At 41.8% G+C, this 20,738-nt stretch overlaps 1 protein-coding gene across 2 annotated transcripts; it reads right to left on the bottom strand.

The window, feature by feature from the left end:
* Nucleotides 1-14,944: 14,944 nt before the first annotated feature.
* Nucleotides 14,945-20,718, bottom strand: ttc4 (tetratricopeptide repeat domain 4). 2 transcript variants are annotated; one of them, XM_080886044.1, is made up of 12 exons: nt 20,474-20,718; nt 19,804-19,921; nt 19,553-19,714; nt 19,376-19,453; nt 19,099-19,223; nt 18,908-18,994; nt 18,256-18,497; nt 17,835-17,916; nt 17,537-17,619; nt 17,155-17,250; nt 15,450-15,559; nt 14,945-15,342 (listed from the first exon to the last, which is right to left on the bottom strand). In XM_080886044.1, the coding sequence occupies exons 1-11, from the start codon at nt 20,579-20,581 to the stop codon at nt 15,535-15,537; spliced, it is 1,206 nt and encodes a 401-aa protein (XP_080742170.1). In that variant the 5' UTR covers nt 20,582-20,718; the 3' UTR covers nt 14,945-15,342; nt 15,450-15,534. The 2 variants fall into 2 exon arrangements, with proteins under 2 accessions (XP_080742170.1, XP_080742171.1); XM_080886045.1 differs by lacking the exons at nt 14,945-15,342; nt 15,450-15,559 and having other exon boundaries at nt 17,047-17,250.
* Between the last annotated feature and the right edge of the window lie 20 nt (nt 20,719-20,738).

Below are 20,738 nucleotides of genomic sequence, written 5' to 3'. Positions count from 1 at the left end.
TTGTCTCTTCTGCAACTGTTTCATTTTGTCTCTCACTTGTTTATGTTTCCTGGTTGTTGTGTAAGGAAGAGTGGTCCGTAGTTTTCTTCCCATTAATATTTCTGCTGGTGACTTGCCATGCTCCAGTGGTGATGCTCTGTAGCTCAGTAGTGCCAAATAAGGATCTGCCTTACCATCTTGTGCTTTCTTTAGTAACTGTTTCACAATGTGCACACCTTTCTCTGCTTTCCCATTGGACTGTGGATGCAGGGGGCTTGAGGTCACATGTTTAAAGTCATATTCCTGAGCAAATAGTTGGAATTCTCTACAACTATAGCAAGGTCCATTGTCACTATGAACAATCTGTGGTATCCCATGTCTAGCAAATATTGATTTCATGTGCATTATGACACAAGTAGCTGACATGTTGGACAATAATGCCATCTCTGGATAGTTTGACAAGTAATCAATAACCAGCAGGTAGTTTTTTCCTCCTAGGTGGAAAATGTCTGTTCCGACTTTCTGCCATGGTTCCTCCGGTATGTCTGTTATGGTCAGAGGCTCTTTTGGTTGTTTGGCCTGGTGTTTGATACACGTATCACAAGTGGAAACCATTTGCTCAATGTCTGCATTTATACCTGGCCAATAGACTGCTGTTCTGGCTCTCCGTTTGCATTTCTCTATGCCTAGATGTCCCTCATGCAGTCTTTTCAGGATGTCTCCTCTCAGTGAGTGTGGAATTACTACTCTGTTTTGTCTTAGCAGAAGTCCATTCACAACACTTAGTTCTGCTCTTATGTTGTAGTATGTTTTGCATTCACCTCTTGGCCATTTCCCATTCAACAGTGTTATAACTCTTTGCAGACTAGAGTCCTTTTGTGTTTCAGCCTTGATCTGATGTGATTTTCTGTCTGACACAGGAAGTGACTCTGCTACCAGGTTTACATGTATATTTACATCCATCTCTGTGGAGCTTTGCTCTTTGTTTGGGGTTGTGGCCCTAGAGAGTGCATCTGCTAACACAATGTGTTTACCTGGTGTGTAGATCAAGTTGAAATCATAGCGCTGTAGTTTCATCATCAATCTTTGAATGCGTGGAGACATTTCACTTAAGTTTTTCTTGATTATGGCTATCAATGGCTTGTGGTCAGTCTCTGCCACAAATGTTGGCAAACCATAGACATAGGTGTGGAACTTTTCAAATCCAAAAACAAGCCCCAATGTCTCTTTTTCTATTTGGGCGTAGCGAGATTCTGTCTCTGTCATTGCTCTTGAGGCATATGCCACTGGCCTCCAGTGGTCTCCATAAGCCTGCAACAACACTGCGCCGATCCCGGCCTTCGATGCATCTGTTGACACTTTTGTTTTTCTTTTTGGATCAAAATACGCCAAAACTGGCTCTGTTGTAAGTGTCTTTTTCAGTTGTTGCCACTCGTTTTCCAGTTCTTCATTCCATCTGAACTCGCAGCTATTGTGTAGAAGCTGTCTCAGGTGCACTGTTTTGGCCACCAGGCTTGGGATGAATTTTCCAATAAAGTTAACCATTCCCAGGATTCTCAACACACCTTTTTTATCTTCAGGACGTGGCATTTCCAGTATAGCTCGTAGCTTTTCCTTGTCCGGCTCGATGCCTTCAGCTGTCAGCTTGTCACCGAGAAAGGTAATGTCACCCACGCCAAACTGACATTTTACTCTGGTACAGTTTAAGTCCATAACGTTTCACCCTTTCCAAAACCTTTACTAGTCTCTCATTGTGCTGCTGTAGTGTGGATCCCCACAAAATGATGTCGTCCATATAAACTCTGACTCCCTCGATTCCTTCGATCATATGCTCCATGGTCCTGTGGAATATCTCAGGAGCTGAAGAAATTCCAAAAGGCATTCTCAAGAAGCAGTAACGCCCAAATGGCGTGTTGAACGTGCAGTATTTTGTACTGTCCTCATGAAGCTTGAGTTGCCAAAATCCTTGGGACGCATCTAGTTTGCTAAAAAATTTTGCACCAGCCATTTCACTTGTTATTTCTTCTCTTGTAGGTATCTGGTAATGCTCTCTTTGTATGTTAGCATTTAAGTCTTTCGGATCCATGCAGACTCTAAGAGCGCCGGTTGGTTTTTTAATGCACACCATGGAGTTAACCCATTCAGTAGGTTCTTCAACTTTTCTTATGACTTCCAGTGCCTCCATCCGCTCTAGTTCCTCTTTAAGCTTGTCTTTAAGAGCAGCTGGAACACGTCGAGGTGCATGAACCACAGGCTGAGCTCCTTCTTTCAGCTTTATCTTGTAGGTGAAGGGTAAGACTCCAAACCCCTTGAATATGTCTGGGTACAGATCCACGATTTCTTTCACACTTTTGGGCTCAGAGCTGTTTATACTGTATACCCGTCTGACTAGGCCGAGTCTCTCACATGCTTTATCTCCCAACAGAGATTCATGTCCCTCTGGCACAATGATAAACATCAGACTGTGATATTTTCCTTTTACTTGTACCCGGAGCCTGCATTTACCTTTGGTTTTGATTGGTTCTCCATTATATGCTTGGAGTAAACTGTTATTTTGGAATATGTGTGGTTTCGTTTTCATCGTTTTCACATCCAGCTCATTCACCAGATTAGCCTTGGCTCCTGTGTCCAGTTTGAAAGTTACCAGGGCTCCGTTCACTGGTAACATCTCTGTCCATTTGTCCTGCTTCACTGTACTGACTGCAGGTTGGTCCATGGGTGTATCTTGCTGCATTACCATTCCCACAAAAAACGTGTCACTGAGAGCAGTTTCTTCTACTGTGTGTACTCTTTCTTTTTGTTTATTCTTTGAAAAACATTGCTTGGCAAAATGGTTTTGTCCATTGCATTTTTTGCATATTTTACCATAAGCTGGGCATTGTTTCCTTCCATGTTTTGTGCCACATCTTTTGCACAAGAAAGTGTCTTTTGATTCTTTCTGTTCTTTTTTGTACGTGCGCCCTGCCTGCCGTGTATTAACTGCAGCTACAGCTGTGCTTTCCGTGTCTGTTTCCCTCGGCGACCTGCTGAAGGTTTTTGCATGTTGTATGGCGAGCTCGCTGGCATGACATACTTTCACAGCACTTGCTAAAGTCAGATCCGCCTCTCTCTGAAGCCTCTCTCTTATCTTTATATCTTTTATCATAGATTCTTGCAGCTGTCCAAAATTGCATGTTCTTGCCTTTAACTTGAGGTCAGTCAGAAACGTATCAAAACTCTCTGAAGGTTGTTGTATACGTGACCGAAAGACGTACCTCTCAAATGTTTCATTCTTTTTGGGCGAACAGTGTTCATCAAACTTTCTCACTACTTCGCCAAACTTTTCTTTGTCTTCTGCAGTTGCGAACACAAACGTGTTATATACTTCCACCACTTGTGGACCTGCTACGGTAAGAAGCAGTGCAATCTTCCGTGTATCAGGCTTACTATCTAGGCCGACAGCTTGCAGGTATAGCATAAACCGCTGTTTAAAAGTTCCCCACTCACAGTCCACATTTCCGTTCCAGTTGACGGCATCTGGTGGCTTAACACTGTCCATGATGACCTGCTTTACTGGTTCACTCCTGGTACCATGTCGTGTTTTCAATAAAACATCCGTAGTAGTTAGCAAGCTTCTTTATTTTAACGTGGCTCACATCCATGTACGTAAACATAACCTGCCGCTGCTTCTACGACACAGTATATATCACAATTTGGTTAGACAGCCCCCTAGTGGTGAAGCTGAACTACCCACATAACTTCTATCAACACAATCAATACAAGATAAACATGAGTAAAAGAATTTTAAATGAATGATAAATATCTCAAACTGGGTCAAACACCAAGCAGAAGACGTGGATCTTTAGACTGGGTTTAAGAATTGGCAGTGAAGAGACCTCTCTAATGTGAAATGGGAACAAATTTCAAAACTTGGGACCCGCTACGGCAAAAGTCCGTCTGAGCCTCCGCTGTGTCCTCGACACATCCAGGAGCAGTCGGTTAGTTGATGTGAGCGGAAAAGCAAGTGCAGCTCAGAGAGGGAAGGTCGGGGAAGACCATTTAAACACTTTACTGTTTCTTTGGCTTTCTGTCTCAGCTGAAAGAAGACAAAGGTGTATAAAGCTGACTTTAATTGCAATTGTTGTATTTGGGTTTTCTCTACTTCATTCTGCTTTTACAGAGTAATTATTTAGTGTCTGTGGCTGAACTTCAACACACAATGGCAGAAAAACCCTTGATAGACTGGGACAGTGGTCTCTTGGATTGCTTTGAGGATGCGAGTACTTGTAAGATGAACTCTAAGATCTTTTTCTTGTCATTTCTGGGGTCTTAGGCACTTCAGACATGTTAACACTTTGGTGATGTATTTCTGTTTTTCAGGCTGCTATGGTTTCTGGTGTGGCCCCTGCCTCGCCTGCACCGTTGCTGGAAGGTTTGGAGAGAACAACTGTCTCCCTTTGTGTGATATATGCTGTTGTGTTGTGTCGAGAGTCTTTGGCCTTCCAATTTTTCCACCTCCTGCAGTCTTGTCTTTAAGGGCTGCCATGCGAAACAGATATGGCATCAAGGTATGAAGCAGTGACAGTGAGACAATGTCATGAAGCAGAAAAGGAGAAAGAAAGAAATAATGGTTTTACCGTCTCTCTGCAGGGCTCTCTCTGTAAGGATATTGCAATTTCCTGTTGCTGCTGCACGTGCTCCTGGTGTCAGATGCATCGTGAGTTAAAGCATCGTAAGCAAGCCCCCACTGTGGTCAACATACAGAATAACAACATTGTGAACATGCAGCCTGTTCCAGTCATGCAGGCACCCATGATGATGCCTGTACAATCAGTGCCAGCTGCTCAACCAGCAGTCACTGTGGTCACACAGTGACGCAATCCGAGTTTGTGTTGATGTTTCTATCAGTGAAATGAGGCAATGAAGTCATTTTGAATTGAGAGTATGGTTAAATATTTCTATCAGCTTAGATGCATGAGTCGCCTTTTTAGATTAGTCACTGCATAGCTTCAGTAATAATACAGAGGATTGAATTTTAGTCTTAATTTTTCTGCTAATGAGAAAAACATAGTTGCATGTAGAGAGCTAAACGTGGTGTTAGATCTGCTCTGATGTTAAAACTGATGTAAAGTGTTTTTTCATCAATAAAAATATGAAATCCAAGACATTTATGATCATTTTGCAATCCTACTTTAGATTCACCAAACTCTGCTTCAGATCAGTTTACAGTTTACTGAGATTGATGAAGACCTGATGTGCTCTTCACAGCTTTCATGACACAAAGATCAAACAGGAGTCCTGCAGTGGCTTTTTTCATTTTTTATTTCACTCCTCATTAATTTGTCTTTCTTAAAATGTGTCATTGTGTGTGCTGTGTGGCAGGAGGAAGGACCCAAATGCAGGACTATCAGTAGGAAAAATTAAACTCAAAGCACGAAGCTCTAACTGGAAAACCGGTAACAGAGAACTAAGATGTTACCACAAGCACAGAGGCGAAAACACAACACGGTGAGGGTACGATACAACAACTAACAGAGAGAAACACTTAAATACTCAAGCAGGACAGCGAGAGAATGGGGAACAGGTGGTGACACAGCCGGGACAAATAATGAGATGACGAGGAAGCAAAATCAGACACACTGCACACAGGACATGGACTATCAAAATAAAACAGGAAGCACATGACAGGCACAGAAACAGAACATGGAGCACAGAGACAACAGTAACTAACAGTGACAGGACAACAACACAGAGACTCAAACACAGGCTGAGGTGACGCGACTAAGATCACTGAGCTAAAGAAACCCAACAACATGAACAAGAATAATCAAAGAACATAATTACAAAGACTGAAACACAAATACTGGGTCTTTGTGACAAAATGTCTTTTATAAATAGCAACACAGAATCCAAATGGAGTAAATTAAAAACTCACGTTTTATATGTACTTACAATGATACTTGGTGTCAAAAACAAATCTGACAAGATTCAGTGATTACACAGCACAGAGGAAGGACAGTAAAGAAGGTCTATAAGGAATACCGAAACAATGATACAAATACAAACAATTTGATTCTTAAACAGCTGATAACTCTCTGGGTTTACATTAAATCTGTGGTAAGGAAGGAGGGCATATAGGAATACAGCTCACCGCAGACAAACAGCCAACAAGGTGAAACATCAGGAGTTCTTTGCTGTGACTTGCCTAACAAGTAAGATCAGGAAAAGAATTAAAAGTAGACTTCTTGGGTGATCTGACTATTTTTAGACTGGAGTCAGAAACAGATCTGCTTTCTCATAAAACAAGAAGAGAGAAGAATCAGAGAAGTTTACTGCTTTGTCATTTTTTCAAAGCAGTTTTGTCACACAGTGCCTCCCTGTGGTCACAATTGGCAATTACATAACACAAACTCTAAATGTGACTAGTGTCACTGCAAAGCGGAGTGCTGCTCCTGGATTCAGATGTATTAAAACTGGAGTTAAAGCATTACAAGAAAAACAGTCTTCAGTATCGAGAGTAAATCACAGTTTAAATCACTGTTTCAAGTCGAGTCCAACAGCTCTAAAAACTGAAAACTAACAACAAGGAACAATAACCTGTTGTCACGTCATCAAATTAGGAATTGAATATTTGCGTCACTTAAATGACAAAGAAACAATGACCAACAGCAGGTCTATGCTTAGTTAAGTTGTCTGACTTTTAAAGATTAAAGATTAAATAATGTGGGTGGTAGGGCTGTAACAATAGGGTTATACAGCTGGGTGCAAAATCTAAACTCCTTTAAATGAGTTAAATCTCAAAAACGTCTTCTGAACAGTAACCCTGGGTGTTACGCAGCTGAGTGCGGGAGGAAGACGAGGTATTCAGAGGAAACCCACACAACCACAGGGAGACCAACCAAACTCTACTATGAAGGGATCCAGCCAGGGCTTGAACCAAGATCCCTTGTTGCGTCTCCTCCAACCAATGGTCGCGGCAGGCAAAACATGAGGACACAGATGTTGCGCAACAATAAACACTTGAGATCCACTTCTGTACTATTTGCTCATTTAAATCCACGTTGTAATGTCCACTATACAAAACCAGCACATGGGATCAAACAGGATACAAATGCACAGACTGCACAAACATGAACACAACTCACAAACATTACACCAATTGCTATGTCAAACTACAACATCGGCCTATGGCATCAATTAGTGCACTAAACCAAACTCAGGCTGCATACAAAAATGCATCAAAATGACTCAAGCTGTGGTCAACAGAAAGTTTCCCCTCATGCTCAGCCTACCTTTGTGTCATCAACATCATGTGTGGTGAACAGGTGAGTGCAACCACCTTTATCACCTAACACACCAATGAGTCACGCCCCACACCCGTGCACCAATACAGTGTTTGCATTTAAACCAACCCTCTTAATCCAAAAAAGGAACGACTCAACTCATATGGCTCCTAAATACCGGCCCCTAAATATTTCAGATCAATAATTACGTCATACTTACCATGTAGGAGACATTGATAGACATAATCAATGCTTTATCAAACATTTAAGGATAAAAGTTTATTCAAAAATAAACACATCCACATTCATTCAAGTAGCCATTTGATAAAGTCACATAATCCTCATGACTCTTCTGCTTCCTCTAAAAGAGACACTTTAATGATCGGCCCGTCCAAACAACCAGTCTTTGTTTTAATACGAAGCTGACATACAGTCCTTTACCATCAGAAATTGCTTCCACAACGCTTCCAGGCACCCAAGAGTTACGAGGCGCAGAATCATCGACAACGATAACCACATCCCCGAAATGACCATCCATCCATCTTCTTCCGCTTTATCCAGGGCCGGGTCGCGGGGGCAGCAGCCTAAGCAGAGAAGCCCAGACCTCCCTCTCCCCAGCCACCTCCTCTAGCTTTTCCGGGGGAACACCAAGGCCAGCCGAGAGAAATAATCTCTCGAGCGTGTCCTGGGTTTGCCCCGGGGCCTCCTCTCGGTGGGACATGCCCGGTACGCCTCGCTCCGGAGGCATCCTTGTCAGATACCCGAACCACCTCATCTGACTCCTTTCGATGTGGAGGAGCAGCGCCTCTACTCTGAGCCCCTCCCGGATGCCTGAACCTCTCACCCTGAGAAGTTCAGGAATGACGTTCCGTCCAATTCTCTGCCTTTTCTGACGCTCTTGAACCTGGGGCAGGGACTCTTTAACCCAGCGCTTCCAGAACAGGTCAGACATGTACTGTACTTGTCTCCATCGACGTTGTCCATATAAATCCTCCTAAAACACTCCTGGTGGCATCAATGGCTTGGTCTTAAGCAGCAACAGATGGTTAGGAGTCAAATCAGCAGGATTACATGATGTATTAACATATCTCCACTGAGAAGGTTCGGACACTAAGTATCTCTGTCACCCGGTTTGCTACAAATACTTTAAACCTTGAAATTTCATTTCTAATATATTGCAAAAAGCAAAAAGTAACTGACTGTGCCATAACCCTCCTCGCTTGCATCTGCAAAGTGATGTAACTGAGCAGAAGCAACATCTCCAAAGTTAGGTTTAAAAAAAAAGGTCAACATTAAAATCTGCAAGAAGGCAAAGATCATTCAGCCAAACTGTCCATTCTTGTCCAACAGTAACTGGCAACACATCATCCCAGCCACAACGATTTCTGCACAGTTTCTGAAAGATTAACTCAGCAGGCAACACAACAGGTGCCAAAAACCCCAAAGGGTCATAGATCGAGCTCACAAGGGACAATATCCCTCTCCTTGTGAGAGGTTTGTTTTTAAGTGTTCCTGCTGAGGTATGCCAGCGAGTACTGCTCTTCTGTTGCTAATCCATTTGGTGAGCTTAAAGCCTCCTTTAGCACAAACAGCAACAAGTTCTTGATGGAGCAACACTCCCTCTGCTTCAGACCCAACAGAGGTAAGGCAATCATCCACATAAAAATTATGTAGAACATTATTGACAACTTCAAGTCTGAACTGATCTCTGTTATCCTCTGCACATTTCCTCAAGGCAAAACTCGCACAACTTTGAGGTGAGGTGGCTCCTCAGGTGTACTTTCATTCTGTATTTCACCAGATCCTGACTATGATCTCCGTCTGGCCTCCACAGAAACCTTAACAGATCTGCGTCTTCTCTTTGTACTCTGACCTGATAAAACATAGATTCAATATCTGCCATTAGCACAACAGGCTCTTTACGGAACGCACTTATTACCCCAACTAGCAATCTAGTAAGAACTGGGCCTTACAGAAGCTGTCCATTCAGATACACTCCATGAAATGAAGCACCATAATCAAAGACAACCCGCAACTACTTCTTCTGTGGGTGATGCACCTCATGATGTGGAATATACCACAACCCTCCATCACCGCGATCCAATTCTTCAGTAGGCACCTTCTCTGCATACCCTTTGGAAATAATACCAGTCATAACAGTGGTGTAACTGACATGAAATAAGCCATCCGTGATAAACTTCAGTTTAAGGCTCATAGCTCGCTGTTCTACAGCCTTCTTATTATTTGGCATTTTTACCTGATTGCACCTGAAAGGTAAACCAATGGTATAATGACCATCAACCAACTTAACAGTGTCGATCACTGACTTCATAAACTGCTGATCTCTAGACAAAGCAAACTGCTCATTCTGAATGCATTCTGGAAAATCAGCCTTCATTTGACGTTCCCACAGCTCATCCAAATGTGGCCATCGGGCAATATTGCATTGATGAACATTCATGCTTTTCTGTGTAAATAATTCAAGCAAGTCACAGTAGTGATCTAAATCCAAGCCCACTACTTCCATATCTGAAACAAGATAACTACTGACCATCTTCTCCTGACCCATTGTACGTAAAAGAATGCCAGTTTTCCTTCCTGAAAGTTTCAGCCAATTCATGAACCCTTCAGTACAAAATGAAGCTGAACTCCCAGGATCTAGAAAAGCGTAGGTTATCAGTGACTGATTATCCTTTCTTGGACTTCACTGTAACTGGTATTATGGACAGAGCACTATTTTGCCCACCGGCCGCAGTCACTTGCAATCTTCACTTGCCTTTTGACAAACTCAACAACATCACTAAAAACCACTTTAGAGTGAACCCTCTTCAACAGATCGGACGCAACATTTCCTGATTATCCCTGATTTTATAAAGCAAGCTTTTCATAACTGCTTGCATGTTAGCAGATACATTAAACTCATGCAAGGACTCAACATCTCCCATTGCATTACAACATTGCCTTAATAAAAACCCATATTCCGGCAAAGCCTTCACATCCTCAGATTTTAAAGGAGGTCATTTACTGACCCTTTCATAGGCAGCAGCAATTTTCATCGAATTGCCAAAGTTTTCCAGGAGCAAAGATTTAGCTTTAGCATATCCATACTCAGCAGGCATATACTGACAGCTTCTCACCATTTCTCTTGGATGGCCTCTGGTGTATTGCTTGAGAAAATATAAACAATACTTAGCACTGTGAGCTTGACTCTCCACCATGTCTTCAAAAGCTCTCATAAAGGTTTGGTATTGCAACGAATCACCATCAAAAAACTGAATGTCACGCCTTGGTAGCAAAAACAGAGAATGTTGCTCAGCCAATAAAGCTGCGTTTCGGCTTGTGACCTTCATCAGGGTCACCCAGGATGACCCTGATGAAGGCCACAAGCCGAAACACGTTGGTCAGGCAATAAATCTTGGACACACAATTAACAGGAGCAATATCCCCCACTAATCTGCCTATTAAAACTAACTCACTCAGCCTAGTCTTCTGTGCATACTAGCAGTGGATATTTATGTACCATACTGTCAGCTGTGAGGAAGGCAAACTGTCTTAAACAAACTGCGGCGGTACTCCCGAGCCAATGGCTTCAGCCGCCTGATGCACAATAACTAGAAAGCAAATCAGTACAATGCCTAATGCAGCTGTACCGCTGAAACCTAACAAGGGAATAAAACTGAAGGAAATCTGTTGTGTGAAGCCACAGGCTTACTCTAAAGGCTGCGTGGACAACAGCAACAGCAAACCATAAAACTCCCACCAATAAAACTCATCTATATATAAAAAATCCAATAAAACCTAAAAAGTCTTCTGTTGACAAGATGTTGCAACTCCTCCAACCAACAGCCGCGGCAGGCGAAACATGAGGACACAGATGACATGCAACAATAAACACATGAGATGCACTTCTGTACTATTTGCTCCTTTAATTCCACATTGTACAGGGGGGGGCATTTATATGAATACACCGTAATAACATGGGAATGGTTGGTGACATTAAAGTCCTGTTGTGGCACATTAGTATATGTGAGGGGGCAAACTCCTCAAGATGGGTGGTGACCATGGTGGCCATTTAGAAGTCGGCCATCTTGGATACAACTTTTGTTTATTCAATAGGAAGAGGGCCATGTGACACATCAAACTTACTGGTAATGTCACAAGAAAAACAATGGTGTGCTTGGTTTCAACGTAACTTTATTCTTTCATGAGTTATTTACAAGTTTCTGACCACTTATAAAATGTGTTCAATGTGCTGCCCATTGTGTTGGATTGTCAATGCAACCCTCTTCTCCCACTCTTCACACACTGATAGCAACACCGCAGGAGAAATGCCAGCACAGGCATCCAGTATCCGTAGTTTCAGGTGCTGCACATCTCGTATCTTCACACCATAGACAATTGCCGTCAGATGACCCCAAAGATAAAAGTCTAAGGGGGTCAGATCGGGAGACCTTGGGGGCCATTCAACTGGCCCACGACGACCAATCCACTTTCCAGGAAACTGTTCATCTAGGAATGCTCGGACCTGGCACCCATAATGTGGTGGTGCACCATCTTGCTGGAAAAACTCAGGGAACGTGCCAGCTTCAGTGCACAAAGAGGGAAACACATCATCATGTAGCAATTTCAAATATCCAGTGGCCTTGAGGTTTCCATTGATGAAGAATGGACCCACTATCGTTGTACCCCATATACCACACCAAACCATCACTTTTGTTGGTCCAACAGTCTTGGAGGGATCCATCCAATGTGGGTTAGTGTCAGACCAATAGCGGTGGTTTTGTTTGTTAACTTCACCATTCACATAAAAGTTTGCCTCATCACTGAACAAAACCTTCTGCGTGAACTGAGGGTCCTGTTCCAATTTTTGTTTTGCCCATTCTGCAAATTCTGTGCACCGATCTGGGTCATCCTCGTTGAGATGCTGCAGTAGCTGGAGTTTGTAAGGGTGCCATTTGTGAGTAGCTAATATCCGCCGAAGGGATGTTCGACTAATGCCAGTCTCCAGTGACATGCGGCGAGTGCTACGCTGTGGGCTCTTGCTGAATGAAGCTAGGACAGCCACTGATGTTTCTTCATTAGTGACAGTTTTCTTGCGTCCACATTTTGGCAAATCCAACACTGAACCAGTTTCACGAAACTTAGCAAGCAGTTTGCTAACTGTAGCATGGGAGACGGGTGGTCTCGTAGGGTGTCTTGCATTGAAATCTGCTGCAATGAAACGGTTACTGCGTTCACCAGATATCAACATAATTTTGATCCTCTCCTCACATGTTAACCTCTTCGACATGTCAATGGCTGTGAACAAAGAGAAACTTGTAAATAACTCATGAAAGAATAAAGTTACGTTGAAACCAAGCACACCATTGTTTTTCTTGTGACATTACCAATAAGTTTGATGTGTCACATGGCCCTCTTCCTAATGAAAAAACAAAAGTTGTATCCAAGATGGCCGACTTCTGAATGGCCACCATGGTCACCACCCATCTTGAGGAGTTTGCCCCCTCACATATACTAATGTGCCACAAACAGGACTTTAATATCACCAACCATTCCCATGTTATTACGGTGTATTCATATAAATGGCCCACCCTGTACTCTCCACTATATAAAATCAGTACGAGGTGTGTAAGACTGCAACTCTTTCCTGGTTGCAATGCTGGATAGTCATGTGATTTCTAAAACAGAGATATTGAGCAAATGCAAAAAATCAAGCCTATGGACAGGATTTCTATTTACCCTCTGCTTGTTGGTAGGTAGATGACATTTTTGTCCCAAACCAGCACACTCATACTGCTGCATTTGTCTTAAAACCATACTTGTGTGCATATCTCAGAATGGATATAGTATAACTTCAAATAAAATAATGAAGCTTTGGGAATCTAAATGTAATCCTTCAAATGTACTAGTTTACAGTGTTATCATTTTAGCTCAACAAGGAATTGATATCTGGAGAAACAAGGAAAAAGAACCCGTGCAACAGACACCTACTCATAGTTTGGCACACCTTCTTTCAAACATGCAAACATCGTTGCTATGTAGACAAAGGCTCTGTTCATTTTAAATATCAGATTCACCCAAACACTGCATGAAAGTGAAGCTCTGCCCCACAAACTACTACAGTCTCTAAATGTATTATATTGGGTGTTTGTGGGCATTCTCCACACACAACAAAAGACACTTTATTGACCGCGGTTAAAAGAGAGAAAGATGGTAAGCACACTGATGTAAACTAAACCCTAACACCTCTACTAGGAACAAGCATAACCACAGGTCAACTTTCCCATCTCTGTTTTTCCAAGAATACTCAGCAAACTCTTCATAGCCACAGCTCTTGGCTCTCTTCCTCCATCACTTTCACTTTCCTGACTTTGTTGATCTATGACCACAAATAAGCACAAGAGTTACAAATTGCAGTAGTTTTCATGCTGAAACTCTCAATTTAAAAGTGTTTTTAACAAGCTGCTTTTAGTGATGATGACAGGCTTGACCTCGTAGCCTTCATCCTGAACCCAGAGTTCTCTCAGTGGTTACAAAGTTTTACTAAAAGGCTACAATCCAGCAGTCAGTTATACGTTTATTCAGTTATTCGTTCAGTCTTTATTTATATGTATTAGAGCATTGCTCTGCTCTGTTTACATCAAACCACTGGTTTCAGTAGTTCACTCTCAGTCACTTAACTTCTGTGCAGCCAATTTAAAATACTTGTTTGAATATTCAAATACATTCAGTACCAGTCATGCTCACATGTCCAATGGTTTCACTGGGACTGTGTGTCATGACCTCCTTTGATAAAGAAGAACAGAGTGTGACTGAGTGCTGGAGAGGAGAGACATCAGAGTGCAGAATAAGAAGTAAGTGAAGAGTTTGTTGTGTCATCTTTTTTTTTTTTCTTTAGTGCTTGATGTTAATGATGCTGTCAGTTCAGTTATTTCATTTATCAGAGATTCTGATATTTTATTGGTTTAGTTTTCTTTATTATGGATGGAGGGTGAATATACAATAGAAACTTAACCCTTTCATGCATGAATAGTGACAGTGTCAATCTGGATTTCTTTTTCTTAAGTATTTTTATTCATCTTTAGACATGAAAAAAAAGATTTTTGATCTTCGCTTTTTTAAAACATGTACTTTTCAGAAGAGTTTAACATCTCCACTTAGGTGGACAACTGGTTGACCAGTGTGCGGCAGGGTACGGGGTTACACATCAGTGTCCAATGTAGTTTATGTTGAAGTGTACCATCAATAGCTGACCACTGTAGTGACACTGTGCCTGAAAGGGTTAAATAGAAATATAAAAACGTCATAAATTAGCCTTGCAATCAATCGGACTATGTCAAAGTAGCTATATATAACAATGTCCCGATTCACAAGTGATGTACCCTAAACAACAACATGTGTAACATGTTCCTATTTTTTTACAACAGTATTCATGGAAAACTAGCAACTTCTTTGTCCACATTTCATGTTTTCATGTGCTCTCTTTTTATATCATTTGCAAGTTGTTTGCATGTTTCCCTCCATCCTATATGTTACTCCATTTCCTGGAAACAGATTCAATTCTGTAATCTTGATAAAACAGTATACTTATAATCGTGACCAAACATTTAACAGTACAATGTTAAAAACATCAACAAAGTCAAATGCAAGGAATCTTTCTTTAGCTTTCCGTCTCAGCTAAAAGAAGACAAAGATGTATAAAGCTTTCATTGCAATTGTTTTATTTGGGTTTTCTCTACTTCATTCTACTTTTACAGAGTAATTATTTAATATCTGTGGCTGAACTTCAACACACAATGGCAGAAAAACCCTTGACAGACTGGGACAGTGGTCTCTTGGATTGCTTTGAGGATGCGAGTACTTGTAAGAAGAAGTCTAAGATCTTTTTCTTGTCATTTCTGGGGTCGTAGGCACTTCAGACATGTTACCACTTTGGTGATGTATTTCTGTTTTTCAGGCTGCTATGGTTTTTGGTGCGGCCCCTGCCTCACCCAAACTGTCGCAGGAAGGTTTGGAGAGAACAATCTTCTCCCTTTATGTGATTTAATGTTTGCTCCTTCATTCTATGGGATCCCTACTTGTCCACCTCCTGCAGTTTTATCTGTAAGGGTTGCCATGCGAAACAGATATGGCATCAAGGTATGAAGCAGTGACAGTGAGACAATATCATGAAGCAGAAAAGGAGAAAGAAAGAAATAATGGTTTTACCGTCTCTCTGCAGGGCTCTCTCCTTAACGATATTGTAATTTCCAGTTGCTGCGCCACGTGCTCCTGGTGTCAGATGCATCGTGAGTTAAAGCATCGTAAGCAAGCCCCCACTGTCATCAACATACAGAATAACAACATTGTGAACATGCAGCCTTTTCCAGTCATGCAGGCACCCATGATGATGCCTGTACAACCAATGCCAGCTGCTTATATGGCTCAACCAGCAGTCACTGTGATCACACAGTGACGAAATCAGAGTTTGTGTTGATGTTTCTATCAGTGATACGAGACAATGAAGTCATTTTGAATTGAGATTATCGTTAAATATTTCTATCAGCTTCCTAATAATCATAAAAATTACATTTAGTTTAAATGTATGAGTCGCCTTTTTAGATTAGTCACTGCATAGCTTCAGTAATAATACAGAGGATTGAATTTTAGTCTATTAATTTTTCTGCTAATGAGAAAAACATAGCTGCATGTAGAGAGCTAAACGTGGTGTTAGATCTGCTCTGATGCTAAAACTGATGTAAAGTGTTTTTTCATCAATAAAAATATGAAATCCAAGACATTTATGATCTCATTTATGAATGAATGAATGAATGAATGAATGAATCTCTGTCAGCTTGAACGTGATGTCCTACAAAACAGAAAGCATGGGCTTAATTTGACCTGGAAACTGTGTGCAGATAAAGAGCTTATCAAATCACACTAACAATGCAAAAAGCTTCAGAGATCTCACACATGGCCGACTTATCCACTGTAACACAGCAGTGTCACAGGAGGCGTGGCTTCCAAGCTGGAAAAAATTGTTTAACACCAGTTTATTATTTTAGCCATTGTGAAAAACACTGTTAAGTGAATGCTTCACATAAGTAAAACATGTAAAGCTAAAAGAGCCTGCCTGAGGGTCTGAGGCGGCGCTGTGGCGGGTAGGGCTGCAACAATAGGGTTATACAGCTGGGAGCAAAATCTAAACTATAAACTATTATTACTAAACTATATTATTATCATTATTATTAATCTAAAACTTTTTCACAAATGTCAAAAAATGAAAACTCGAAGACACCAAGAAGTTGAATTCTTTGATCAAAATCTTACTGATTTTGGAAGGAGTGCTGCAAAAATGTTGGCCTGATGTAGAAGAAAGAAAACATTCAGACTCAAAAATGAAATCTGAAGGATTTGAAACCAAAATCAGGAAAAGCAAACTGCTGCAGTGAGAGTGCTGACAGGGAGCAGAGAGATCATATTATATATCATATAAGATGTGTCCTACTGTGCAAATGTCTAGTGGGGGGGGGGGGGGCATGGCTACGTGCAGGCGGGAAAGGGGCAGTAAAAGAGTTTTGGAGGGTCAGTTTTTTTCTGTGGTTGTACGAAAGAAGGCGACCATTAAAGTTGGAGTTACTATGCCAGTTGTGTGACTATTGGACTAACAGCAGTGATTACTCAAAGGGGATCTTCTGATTGTTTTCTCTCTAATACTATGAAGGGTCTTACCTTAGAATATATAGATGAGATGACTGTTGCGCAATAATTCACACACTTCAACACTCACCCGTTTTTCACAGAAAGAAATAAAGAGTGTAAACAGTTCATGTTACAAAACCTCATGTTTTATTTTCAGTGACGTTTGATGAGTCAGTTATTGAGAATGTCAGAGGTTTTCATGTGCGTGAATTGAAGCTCTGCCTTTCCTTACAGTCCGTGTATTTTCCTTCCTGATAAAAACTGCTTGCAGTATGAAGAGCCTTTTACTAAAACGATGAAGCTGGGCGTGCCCGCCTTCACAAAATACCTGTTGGCAAAACAGAAGAGATTCAATCAGGAAACCAGCATGAAGGAAAGTTACAACAAGCAACGCTGGAAAACAATGGTACAAGTAAATTCTCTAACAGTTAATAACCCCTCAGGTATACATTTAAATCTGACATAAGGAAGGAAGTCATCTATAACAAGGAACTCACAGCAGCACCTAATAAAAGGAGCATTATAAAGAGAACTTGTCTTGAGGAGTGCTCTTAGTGACCATCGTGTAAATGAAACTGAAACCACTCATCAGCAGAATAAATTATTAAATCTACCTTTTGTGTTGCAGTATTTTCAAAAGTGACATCTCTGGGTCGACTCGGTAAAGTGTCTCCTTCTCCTCGTCCTCAAAGTAAAGCTGTGAAAGACAACATCAGTTATTTGTGGGAATAGTTTGATGACTGAAGCCAAACACATTTCCCCATTTTCAATCTGAAACAGCCAACCAGTCTTCACTCGGCTCCACCTGGAGCCACTAAAAGGCTTTATACAAGTTTGATCATTACTTTAATTGATCTCTGTTCTCATAAAATAACACCCCCACCTCCCCACCTGTAAGCCCAGCATACAGACCTGCAGATTTTGTGGGAGGTATTTTCTGTCCGCGTCCCAGGGTGGAAGTTCTTCAAACATGACTCCCAGGTGGTCTGTGAAGCTGAGAGATGCAAGAGTGACTATTCTCCACACTTTACTGCTTCAATTTACTGTCCTACATAAAAGAGTCATTCTTTAAAAACCTTTTAAAAACATTTTGTGTCCCTTTTGCTCAACAGTGACTCCCAGTGGTCACAGTTGGCATTTACATTACACAAACTGGCTATTGTCGTTTATGCTGCTCTAATAAAAGTTACATCTCGTGTCTTACTTTAGTCAAACGATATCTAAAACAGGTCACAGATCAAAGAGTGGAGGAATGTATAATCAAAACGATCATCAGTGATATTTGTATATAAATTTAGCACAATCTTGGTCACTGAGGGCAGGAGTCGTTTACCAGCTGTTTTCACAGAAAGCCGAGATGAAGTCACTCTGCTGATGTTCGGGGTAGAGAAAGAGAACGGGCCACTGCAGAGAGCCCTGCTCATCTACGAAGACCTGAGCCCCGGTGACCTCCTGAGAGCTGAGGCCATCCAGGCTGAGCTCCGCTATCACCGCAGGAGAGCGTTCGTCCTCATCTTCACTGTCGGAACCGCTCCGCTGAGCCCTCGCAGGCTGCACGAGTTTGATGCCTCGATCCTGTGTATAGACGCCAAAATCATAACTGATATAATTTCGTTCTCTGCGTTCATTTTTCACTTAGATAGTGAAGGCAGTTTAAGATGCATCTTCTAATATGTAGGGTCAGCCTCTTGACTTAAGCTCCTTGTAGAATCGGATGGTTTGTGGCGGTTGCCCTGGCCCAGGGTGAAGACGAGACCTGCGCTGGTAACGCATCATCCAGTGATGGGCCCATTAACTACAAGCCTGTGGCTGGGCTTGGACTTGATAGCTAGGCGCCTCCAGCAGGGCTGTGGCAGCATCTGGACTTCTGGTTTCTAACTATAAATCTGCAGCAGCAGCCGGGGCAGGTAGCTGCCAATTAGTGTCAAATACAAATATGTGTGTGACGTGTGAGCGACGTTAGATGCTCCATCTCTAATGCTTACCTTTATGGCATTCAGAAGAGCTTCTTTCTCACCATGCAACTTCTTTTCTTTAGCCTTGGCCTTCCTGGCATCTCTCTCTGCTGCTCTCTTCGATACCAAAAACAAATCAAGGTTTATTTCAGCGCTTTAAAGATTTCACCACTTCTAAAAATAATATATAAAAAAACAAGGATCATCTGAAGTGTAGTTACTTTGTGCTTATCTGCCGCTGCTCTCAGCTCCCGCAGCTTTTTGTCAGTAGGATGAACCTTGAGCCCGTCCTCACACCACTGGATGGCCTCTGAAAAGTGGCGCAGCTCTATACAACACTGAGCGCCTGCAGAAGCACAAACATGGGATTCATTTGCTTTCTAAGAGCTATAACCGACAGAAATCTGGAGCATCTAAACTGAAACCAGCACTAGATTTCCATGCCTAGTAACACAATGTCATCATATCATAGCAGTACATGTTAAAAACAGTACCCACCTCTGATCAAGGCTTTCAGGTGGTCTGGCTTGAGCTTCTTTGCAGCTGCAGCATCATTCAAAGCAGAGCGCATATTTCCTGAGTCACGGAAAAAAGAAAAACCCAGACATATCTTTTTTAAACAATGTCATCTTTTGTGAGAGCAAAAGGACATTTGGATGCTTTTTTTTTTTTTACCAAGGTAAAAGTGTGATGCTGCACGGTTGGTGAGGAGGACAGCATTGAGGTCCTGGTCTGCACATTTCTTCTTCAAACCCGCTGTGTAGGCCACCACCGCCTTTTGGTAGTTCTTCTCTTTGAAATAGGCATTGCCTTCATCTTTCAGGCTTTTTGCTTGTTCTGGAAAAGAACACGTTTCTCACATTTGTTCAGCTGTTTTCACGAATACATTCAAAGCCTTGGAGGAGAGAAAGCTGTGGTTCGCACACCTTCAGGAGGCCGGTCTTCGTCGTGGATAATGGACTGGAGGCAGGCTAGTTCTGGGTATTTCTGTGGGTCGATCTCTTCGGGGGCGTTTTTCATGAACATGGGTATTTTATTAAACTCCTGCGTGAGACAGCAGTACATTTTGGTATTACCTGATACAAGTAAAGCCAAGGCCGGTAATGCCGATACCAATATGGACACTTTAATACTTTTAACCTCTGAGGGCAGCATACAGAGTCGGAGATTAACCATTATTAATTTGTAAGCTCTGAACACGTTTTAATAATCACTGTGATTTTTACCTTTCAGCTTCATGTATTTTGAAACTGATTTTTTTCTTTTCGGGGGGGGGGGGGGGGGCTGGAATCTAAATGTGTCTGTGGGCTATAAATAAAATAGATGTGACAGTCAGCACAGAAAGGTTCAGACACAATTCATTGGGCTACAAACTGAAGGTGGAAAACAGAAGCAAAGTATCGATTCTATCGCGCTAGTATCGATCCGATACCAGCACTGGTACTGATGCTATTTTTCGATATCTTCACGAGATACTGAGCATGTTAGCATCTTGTTGCTAACCACCAACATAAGAACAAAGACGTGCTAACACATTTTATTCAGGTTCAAGTGGCTTTCTATCTAGTGCACATAGTCTCCGCAAGCCAACCTTACCTCCTCCCAGTCGTTTTCACTGAAGGCATTTTTATACCGCTGGGTCTTGAATTTGTCCATGAACGCGTCCATGCCATCGTCGCTGTCACTGTGTACTGTGGACGCCATTTTGGATCAAAATGTACTCTAAAGAGCTTGTTCTTGTTTTTAAATCTTATATTAATGCTGACAGCAGTCTGTCCAGCTAACCGTTCCTCAAGTTGCCTTGTTTACACATGTGTAACAGCGGTGCCACATGCGAAAGAATCCGTGTGGAAATTCACTT

The sequence above is a fragment of the Rhamphochromis sp. 'chilingali' genome, assembly GCF_963969265.1.
Source record: "Rhamphochromis sp. 'chilingali' genome assembly, chromosome: 7".
Classification (NCBI taxonomy): Eukaryota; Metazoa; Chordata; class Actinopteri; order Cichliformes; family Cichlidae; genus Rhamphochromis; species Rhamphochromis sp. 'chilingali'.
This window is presented reverse-complemented; position numbering and strand designations above follow the sequence as displayed.